The following is a 10,500-nucleotide window of genomic DNA, read 5'->3' on the forward strand; positions in this document are numbered from 1 at the left end:
TTAAAATGGCAAAAATCCCATTAAAATCCTATTAAAATCCCATTAAAGGGGCAAAAATCCCATTAAAATCCTACAAAAAATCCCATTAAAATCCCATTAAAATCCCATTGCAATCTCATTAAAATGGCAAAAAACCCCATTAAAATCCCATTGAATTCCCATTAAAATCCCATAAAAATGGCAAAAAACCCAATTAAAATACCATAAAAATCGCATAAAAATCCCATTAAAATCCCATTAAAATCCCATAAAAATCCTATTAAAATCCCATTAAATCTCATCAAAATCCTACAAAAATCCCATAAAAATCCCATTAAAGTCCCATTAAAATCCCATAAAAATCCCATTAAAATCCCATAAAAATGGCAAAAAATCCAATTAAAATACCATAAAAATTGCATAAAAATCCCATTAAAATCCCATTAAAATCCCATAAAAATCCTATTAAAATCCCATTAAATCTCATTAAAATCCTACAAAAATCCCATTAAAGTCCCATTAAAATCCCATAAAAATCCCATTAAAATCCCATTAAAATGGCAAAAATCGCATTAAAATGGCAAAAAATCCCATTAAAAATTGCCTTTAAAATGGCAAAAATCCCATTAAAATCCCATTAAAATCCGACAAAAATCCTACCAAAATCCCATTAAAAATTGCCTTTAAAATGGCAAAAATCCCATTAAAATCCTACAAAACTCCCATTAAAATCCCATAAAAATGGCAAAAATCCCATTAAAATCCCATTAAAATCCTACAAAAAATCCCATAAAAATCCCATTAAAAATCCCATTAAAATCCCATAAAAATCCCATTAAAATGGCAAAAAATACCATTAAAATCCCATTAAAATTATACAAAAAAATCCCATTAAAATCCTACAAAAAATCCTACAAAAATCCCATTAAAATCCCATTAAAATCCCATAAAAATGGCAAAAAATCCCATTAAAATGGCAAAAATCCCATCAAGATCCCATTAAAATGGCAAAAATCCCATTAAAATCCGACAAAAATCCTACCAAAATCCCATTAAAAATTGCCTTTAAAATGGCAAAAATCCCATTAAAATCCTACAAAACTCCCATTAAAATCCCATAAAAATCCCATAGAAATCCCATTAAAATGGCAAAAAATCCCATTAAAATCCCATTAAAATTATACAAAAAATCCCATTAAAATCCTACAAAAAATCCTACAAAAATCCCATAAAAATCCCATTAAAATGGCAAAAAATCCCATAAAAATCCCATTAAAATCCCATTAAAGTCCCATTAAAATCCCATTAAAATGGCAAAAATCCCACAAAAATCCCACAAAAATTCCACAAAAATTCCACAAAAATCCGATTAAAATTCCATTAAAATCCCATTAAAATGGCAAAAAATCCCATTAAAATCCCATTAAAATGGCAAAAATCCCATTAAAATTCACAAAAATTCACCAAAAATTTGCCAAAAAATCCCCCAAAATTCCCCCAAAAACCCCAAAATTGACCCCAGAAATTCAGAATTTTTACCCAAAATTGGGATTTTTCCCCCCAATCTCACCTGTCCAAAGTGAGCTCCGACCTCTCGGAGCCCTCAAAAAAATCCCCAAAAATTCACCAAAATTCCCCAAAAAATCCCCAAAAAATCCCCAAAAAAATCCCCAAAAAAGACCCAAAAAATGCCCCAAAAAATCCCAATTTTTGCCCAATTTTTGCCCAAAATTGGGATTTTTCACCCCAATCTCAGCTGCCCAAACAAAGTGAACTCAGAGCTCTCCGAGCCCCCCAAAAATTCACCAAAAATTCACCAAAAATTCACCAAAATTCACCAAAAATTTGCTGAAAAAATCCCCAAAAAACCCCAAAAAATGCCCCAAAAATTCAGAATTTTTGCCCAATTTTTGCCCAAATTTTGCCCTAAATTGGGGTTTTTCACCCCAATCTCACCTGCCCAAAGTGAGCACAGAGCTCTCAAAGCCCTCCAAAAAATCCCCAAAAATTCACCAAAATTCACCAAAAATTGGCCAAAAAATCCACAAAAATTCACCAAAAAACCCCAAAATTGACCCCAAAAATTCAGAATTTTTGCCCAAAATTGGGATTTTTCACCCCAAATCTCACCTGCTCCAACAAGGTGAACTCAGAGCTCTCCGAGCTCCCCTAAACCTTCCAAAAACCCCCAAAAATTCTCCGAAAATCCCCAAAAAATCCCCAAAAAATCCCCAAAAATTCAGAATTTTTGCCCAATTTTTGCCCAAATTTTGCGTTTTTCAGCCCAAATCTCACCTGCCCATCCCAGGTAGTAGCAGAGCTCGCAGGACGCCGCCGTCACCCCCAAAACCTTCCAAAAACCCCCAAAAATTCTCCGAAAATCCCCAAAAAATCCCCAAAATTGACCCAAAAAATGCCCAAAAAAATCCCAATTTTTGCCCAATTTTTGCCCAATTTTTGCGTTTTTCAGCCCAAATCTCACCTGCCCATCCCAGGTAGTAGCAGAGCTCGCAGGACACCGCGGTCACCCCCAAAACCTTCCAAAAACCCCCAAAAATTCTCCGAAAATCCCCAAAAAATCCCCAAAAATTCAGAATTTTTGCCCAATTTTTGCCCAAAATCCCCATTTTTCACCCCAATCGTACCTGCCCATCCCAGGTAGTAGCAGAGCTCGCAGGACACCCCGGTCACCCCCAAAACCTTCCAAAAACCCCCAAAAATTCTCCGAAAATCCCCAAAAAATCCCCAAAAAATCCCCAAAAATTCAGAATTTTTGCCCAATTTTTGCCCAAATTTTGCGTTTTCAGCCCAAATCCGACCTGCCCATCCCAGGCAGCAGCAGAGCTCGCAGGACACCGCGGTCACCCCCAAACCCTTCCAAAAACCCCCAAAAATTCTCCGAAAATCCCCAAAAAATCCCCAAAAAATCCCCAAAAATTCAGAATTTTTGCCCAATTTTTGCCCAAATTTTGCGTTTTTCAGCCCAAATCTCACCTGCCCATCCCAGGCAGCAGCAGAGCTCGCAGGACACCGCGGTCACCCCCAAACCCTTCCAAAAACCCCCAAAAATCCCCAAAAAATCCCCCAAAAACCCCCAAATTGACCCCAAAAATTCAGAATTTTTGCCCAAAATCCCCATTTTTCACCCCAATCGTACCTGCCCATCCCAGGCAGCAGCAGAGCTCGCAGGACACCGCGGTCACCCCCAAAACCTTCCAAAAACCCCCAAAAATTCTCCGAAAATCCCCAAAAAATCCCCAAAAATTCAGAATTTTTGCCCAATTTTTGCCCAAATTTTGCGTTTTTCAGCCCAAATCTAACCTGCCCATCCCAGGTAGTAGCAGAGCTCACAGGACACCGCGGTCACCCCCAAACCCTTCCAAAAACCCCCAAAAATTCACCAAAAACCCCCCAAAAATGCCCAAAAATTCAGAATTTTTGCCCAATTTTTGCCCAAAATCCCCATTTTTCACCCCAATCGTACCTGCCCATCCCAGGCAGCAGCAGAGCTCGCAGGACACCCCGGTCACCCCCAAAACCTTCCAAAAACCCCCAAAAATTCTCCGAAAATCCCCAAAAAATCCCCAAAAATTCAGAATTTTTGCCCAATTTTTGCCCAAATTTTGCGTTTTTCAGCCCAAATCTCACCTGCCCATCCCAGGTAGTAGCAGAGCTCGCAGGACGCCGCCGTCACCCCTGGCTCCACCTCCTTGGCCGCCGCCAGGGGGGACCCCAAAGCCGAGGGGACCCCGAGGTCGGGGACCCCCCCCGGGCTCTGCGGGAGCACGAAGAAGCGAAGCAGCTGCATCTGCAACGGGCACAGAAATGAAACCAATTAACACAAAACAGCCCAAAAATGGACTCAAAAAATCCCAATTCATGATCCCAAAATAGCCCAAAAATCGACCCAAAATAGCCCCAAAACTTAACAAAAAATAGCCCAAAAATCGACACAAAATAGCCCAAAAATTAACAAAAAATAGCCCAAAAATCGACCCAAAATAGCCCCAAAATTAACAAAAAATAGCCCAAAAATGATCCCAAAATAGCCCAAAAATCGACCCAAAATAGCCCCAAAAATTAACAAAAAATAGCCCGAAAATGAACCCAAAATAGCCCCAAAAATTAATAAAAAATAGCCCAAAAATGAACCCAAAATAGCCCCAAAAATTAACAAAAAATAGCCCAAAAATCGACCCAAAATAGCCCAAAAATTAACAAAAAATAGCCCAAAAATCGACCCAAAATAGCCCCAAAAATTAACAAAAAATAGCCCAAAAATGGACCCAAAAAAATCCCAAAAATGACCCCAAAATAGCCCAAAAATTAACCCAAAATAGCCCAAAAATCAACACAAAATGGCCCCAAAAATTAACAAAAAATAGCCCAAAAATCGACCCAAAATAACCCCAAAAATTAACAAAAAATAGCCCGAAAATGAACCCAAAATAGCCCCAAAAATTAACAAAAAATAGCCCAAAAATGAACCCAAAATAGCCCCAAAAATTAACAAAAAATAGCCCAAAAATGATCCCAAAATAGCCCAAAAATCGACCCAAAATAGCCCCAAAAATTAACAAAAAATAGCCCAAAAATGAACCCAAAATAGCCCCAAAAATTAACAAAAAATAGCCCAAAAATCAACACAAAATAGCCCCAAAAATTAACAAAAAATAGCCCAAAAATGATCCCAAAATAGCCCAAAAATCGACCCAAAATAACCGCAAAAATTAACAAAAAATAGCCCAAAAATGGACCCAAAAAAATCCCAAAAATGACCCCAAAATAGCCCAAAAATGATCCCAAAATAGCCCAAAAATCAACACAAAATAGCCCCAAAAATTAACAAAAAATAGCCCAAAAATCGACCCAAAATAGCCCAAAAATGGACCCAAAAAAATCCCAAAAATGACCCCAAAATAGCCCAAAAATCGACCCAAAATAGCCCCAAAAATTAACAAAAAATAGCCCAAAAATGAACCCAAAATAGCCCCAAAAATCGACCCAAAATAACCCCAAAAATTAACAAAAAATAGCCCAAAAATGGACCCAAAAAAATCCCAAAAATGACCCCAAAATAGTCCAAAAATTAACCCAAAATAGCCCAAAAATCGACCCAAAATAGCCCCAAAAATTAACAAAAAATAGCCCAAAAATCGACCCAAAATAACCCCAAAACTTAACAAAAAATAGCCCAAAAATGGACCCAAAAAAATCCCAAAAATGACCCCAAAATAGCCCAAAAATGAACCCAAAATAGCCCAAAAATCGACCCAAAATAGCCCCAAAAATTAACAAAAAATAGCCCAAACATGGACCCAAAAAAATCCCAAAAATGACCCCAAAATAGCCCAAAAACGAACACAAAAAATCCCAAAAATGACCCCAAAATAGCCCAATTAATGATTCCAAAATAACCCAAAAATGAACCCAAAATATCCAAAAAATGATCCCAAAAACTCCCAATTAATGATCCCAAAATAGCCCAGAAATGATTCCAAAAAATCCCAATTAATGATCCCAAAACAGCCCAAAAATTATTCCAAAATATCGCAATTAATGATCCCAAAATATCCCAATTAATGATCCCAAAATATCCCAATTAATGATCCCAAAATATCCCAATTAATGATCCCAAAATATCCCAATTAATGATCCCAAAATATCCCAATTAATGATCCCAAAATGTCCAAAAATGAACCCAAAAAATCGCAATTAATGATTCCAAAATAACCCAAAAATGAACCCAAAAAATCCCAATTAATGATCCCAAAATAGCCCAAAAATTATTCCAAAATATCGCAATTAATGATCCCAAAATATCCCAATTAATGATCACAAAATAGCCCAATAATGATCCCAAAATAGCCCAAAAATGATTCCAAAAAATCCCAATTAATGATCCCAAAATATCCCAATTAATGATCCCAAAATAGCCCAAAAATGAACCCAAAATGTCCCAATTAATGATCCCCAAATAGCCCAAAAACGAACACAAAAAATCCCAATTAATGATTCCAAAATAGCCCAAAAATGATCCCAAAAAATCCCAATTAATGATCCCAAAATAGCCCAATTAATGATCCCAAAATAGCCCAATTAATGAACCCAAAATAGCCCAAAATATCCCAATTAATGATCCCAAAATAGGCCAATTAATGATCCCAAAATAGCCCAAAATATTGCAATTAATGATCCCAAAATAGGCCAATTAATGATCCCAAAATAACCCAAAATATCCCAATTAATGATCCCAAAATGTCCCAAAAATGATTCCAAAAAATCCCAATTAATGATCCCAAAATGTCCCAAAATATCCCAATTAATGATCCCAAAATAGCCCAAAAACTCCCAATTAATGATCCCAAAATAGCCCAGAAATGATTCCAAAAAATCCCAATTAATGATCCCAAAACAGCCCAAAAATTATTCCAAAATATCGCAATTAATGATCCCAAAATAGCCCAATTAATGATCCCAAAATAGCCCAAAAACGAACACAAAAAATCCCAATTAATGATTCCAAAATAACCCAAAAATGAACCCAAAAAATCCCAATTAATGATCCCAAAATAGCCCAAAAATCGACCCAAAATAGCCCAAAAATTAACAAAAAATAGCCCAAACATGGACCCAAAAAAATCCCAAAAATGACCCCAAAAAGTCCCAATTAACGATCCCAAAAAATCCCAATTAATGATCCCAAAAGATCCCAAAAATGAACCCAAAATGTCCCAATTAATGATCCCAAAATAGCCCAATTAATGATCCCAAAATATCCCAATTAATGATCCCAAAATAGCCCAATTAATGATCCCAAAATGTCCCAAAAATAAACCCAAAAAATCCCAATTAATGATCCCAAAATAGCCCAAAAATGAACCGAAAATATCCCAATTAATGATCCCAAAATAGCCCAATTAATGATCCCAAAATATCCCAATCAATGATCCCAAAATAGCCCAAAAATGAACCCAAAAAATCCCAATTAACGATCCCAAAAAATCCCAATTAATGATCCCAAAATAGCCCAATTAATGATCCCAAAATATCCCAATTAATGATTGCAAACAGCCCAGAAATGAACCAAAATATCCCAATTAATGATTGCAAAACAGCCCTAAATTAATGATCCCTAAACATCCCAAAATTCCCCTAAAAAATCCCCAAAATTCCCCCAAAATCTCCCCAAAAGCCCAAAAAAATTCCGCCAAAATCTCCCCCAAAAATCCGAAAAAAAACCCCGAAAATTCCCCCAAAAATCCAAAAAAAACCCCGAAAATTCCCCCAAAAACCCGAAAAAAAACCCCAAAATCTCCCCCAAAAAATCCCCAAAATTCCCCCCAAAAAATCCCCAAAAATTCCCCCCCAAAACCCCAAATTCCGCCAAAATCTTCCCCCAAAATTCCCCCAAAAAATCCCAAAAATTCCCCTCCAAAACCCAAATTCCCCAAAATCTTCCCCAAAAAATCCGAAAAAATTCCCCAAAAAATCCCCAAAATTCCTCCAAAAATTCCCCCCTAAAACCCCAAATTCCGCCAAAATCTCCCCCAAAAAATCCCCAAAAATCTGAAAAAAACCCCCGAAAATTCCCCCAAAAATAAAAAAAAAAAAATCCCCCGAAATTCCCCCAAAAATCCGAAAAAATTCCCCAAAAAATCCCCAAAATTTCTCCCCAAAACCCAAAAATCCCCCCAAAAAATCCCCAAAATTACCCGAAAAAATCCCCCCCCAAAACCCCAAATTCCCCCAAAAAGTCCCCAAAACTCCCCCAAAAAATCCGAAAAATTTTCCCCAAAAAGTCCCCAAAACTCCCCCCAAAATCTCCCCAAAAAATTCCCCAAAATCCCCCGAAAAAAAACCCCAAAATTCCCCCAAAAATCCCCAAAATTCCCCCAAAAAATCCACAAAAATTCCCCCCCAAAACCCCAAATCCCCCAAAATCTTCCCCCAAAAAATCCAAAAAATTTCCCCCAAAAAGTCCCCAAAAATTCCCCCCCAAAACCCCAAATTCCGCCAAAATCTCCCCCAAAAAATCCCCAAAAATCCGAAAAAAAAACCCCGAAAATTCCCCCAAAAATCCAAAAAAAACCCCCCGAAATTCCCCCAAAAAGCCGAAAAAATTCCCCAAAAAATCCCCAAAATTCCCCCAAAACCTCCCCCAAAAAATCCCCAAAATTCCCCCCCAAAACCCCAAATTCCCCCAAAATCTCCCCCAAAAATCTCCCCAAAAAATCCCCAAAATTCCCCCAAAACATCCCCAAAATTCCCCCCCAAAACCCCAAATTACGCCAAAATCTCCCCCAAAAATTCCCCAAAAAAAATCGAAAAAAATCCCCCAAAAATCCCCCCAAAAATTCCCCCCCAAAACCCCAAATTCCCCCAAAAAATCCCCCAAAATCCCCCCAAAAATCTGAAAAAATTCCCCCAAAATTCCCCAAAATTCCTCCCAAAAAGTCCCCAAAATTCCCCCCCAAAAATCCCCAAAAATTCCCCCCCAAAACCCCAAATTCCCCAAAAAATCCCCAAAAATTCCCCTCCAAAACCCCAAATTCCCCCAAAATCTTCCCCCAAAAAATCCGAAAAAATTCCCCCAAAAATTCCCCCCTAAAACCCCAAATTCCCCCAAAAAATCCCCCAAAATTCCCCCAAAAAATCCCCAAAAATTCTCCCCCAAAAAATCCCCAAAATTCCCCCCAAAACCCAAAAATCCCCCCAAAAAATCCGAAAAAATTCCCCCAAAAAATCCGAAAAATTCCCCCAAGAAATCCCCAAAATTCCCACCAAAAATTCCCCCCTAAAACCCCAAATTCCCCCAAAACCTCCCCAAAAAAATCCCCAAAAAATCCGAAAAAAACCCCCAAAAAATCCCCAAAAATCCGAAAAAAACCCCCGAAACCTCCCCCAAAATTCCCCCAAAAAATCTGAAAAAAATCCCCCAAAAAGTCCCCAAAACTCCCTCAAAAAATCCCCAAAAATCCGAAAAAAACCCCGAAAATTCCCCCAAAAAATCCCCAAAAATCCAAAAATCCCCCAAAAACGCCCCCTAAAAACCCCCAAATCCGCCCCTCCCCCCTCCCCAAATTTCGGGGTCCCCCCCCGCCCCTCCCCCCTCCTCCCCCAAATTTCGGGGTCCCCTCTCCCCCCCCGCCCCTCCCCCCTCCGCCCCTCCCCCCTCCCCAAATTTCGGGGTCCCCCCTCCCCCCCGCCCCTCCCCCTCCCCCCCCGCCCCTCCCCCTCCCTCCCCGCCCCTCCCCCTCCCCAAATTTCGGGGTCCCCCCCCGCCCCTCCCCCCTCCTCCCCCAAATTTCGGGGTCCCCCCTCCCCCCCGCCCCTCCCCCCTCCGCCCCTCCCCCCTCCCCAAATTTCGGGGTCCCCCCGCCCCTCCCCCCCCCAAATTTCGGGGTCCCCCCTCCCCCCCCGCCCCTCCCCCCTCCTCCCCCAAATTTCGGGGTCCCCCCCCCGCCCCTCCCCCTCCCCAAATTTCGGGGTCCCCCCCCGCCCCTCCCCCCCCCAAATTTCGGGGTCCCCCCGCCCCTCCCCCCCCCAAATTTCGGGGTCCCCCCTCCCCCCCCGCCCCTCCCCCCTCCTCCCCCGCCCCTCCCCCCTCCTCCCCCAAATTTCGGGGTCCCCCCGCCCCTCCCCCCCCCAAATTTCGGGGTCCCCCCCGCCCCTCCCCCCTCCTCCCCCAAATTTCGGGGTCCCCCCCGCCCCTCCCCCTCCCCAAATTTCGGGGTCCCCCCCGCCCCTCCCCCTCCCCGGCACCTCCGCGGCTTTCGGAGCTTCTGCCCCAAAACGGCCCCGGGGGGGGAGAAATGGGGGAGGGGCGGGGCTTGAGGGGGGCGGGGCTTGAGGGGAGGGGCGTGGCTTCATGGGATAGAGGCGGGGCTTAGCGAGGCCACGCCCACTTCGCGAAATGGTGGAAATTGCCTCAAAATTACCCCCAAAATTCACCCAAAATTGGGATTTTTGTGAGCCTGCAAGACCCAAAATCGACCCCAAAAGCACCAAAAAATCCCAAAGTTCCAAAAAAGCCCCAAAATTCACTAAAAAAGCCCCAAAATTCACTAAAAAAGCCCTAAAATTCACTAAAAAAGCCCCAAAATTCATTTAAAAAGCCCCAAAATTCACTAAAAAAGCCCCAAAATTCACTTTAAAAGCCCAAAATTTACCCAAAATTGGGATTTTTGTGAGCCTGCAAGACCCAATATCGACCCCAAAAGCACCAAAAATTCACCAAAAAATCCCCAAATTCACTAAAAAATCACCAAAATTCACTAAAAAAGCCCCAAAATTCACTAAAAAAGCCCCAAAATTCACTTTAAAAGCCCCAAAATTCACCCAAAATTGGGATTTTTGTGAGCCTGCAAGACCCAAAATCGACCCCAAAAGCACCAAAAAATCCCAAAGTTCCCAAAAAAGCCCAAAATTCACTAAAAAAGCCCCAAAATTCACTAAAAAAACCCCAAAATTCACTAAAAAAGTCACCAAATTCACTAAAAAAGCCCCAAAATTCACTAA

At 40.8% G+C, this 10,500-nt stretch overlaps 1 protein-coding gene across 1 annotated transcript in view; it reads right to left on the reverse strand.

Annotated features, from left to right (window-relative positions):
- The window catches only part of PFAS (phosphoribosylformylglycinamidine synthase), a 77,794-nt gene that overhangs the window by 66,494 nt on the left and 800 nt on the right, over positions 1 to 10,500 (reverse strand). The window contains exon 2 of the mRNA XM_058823007.1: positions 3,628 to 3,787. Within this exon, the coding sequence (XP_058678990.1) occupies positions 3,628 to 3,787 (160 nt within the window). The remainder of the gene's footprint in view (positions 1 to 3,627; positions 3,788 to 10,500) is intronic.

The sequence above is a fragment of the Ammospiza caudacuta genome, chromosome 36 (assembly GCF_027887145.1).
Source record: "Ammospiza caudacuta isolate bAmmCau1 chromosome 36, bAmmCau1.pri, whole genome shotgun sequence".
In the NCBI taxonomy this organism is placed as follows: domain Eukaryota; kingdom Metazoa; phylum Chordata; class Aves; order Passeriformes; family Passerellidae; genus Ammospiza; species Ammospiza caudacuta.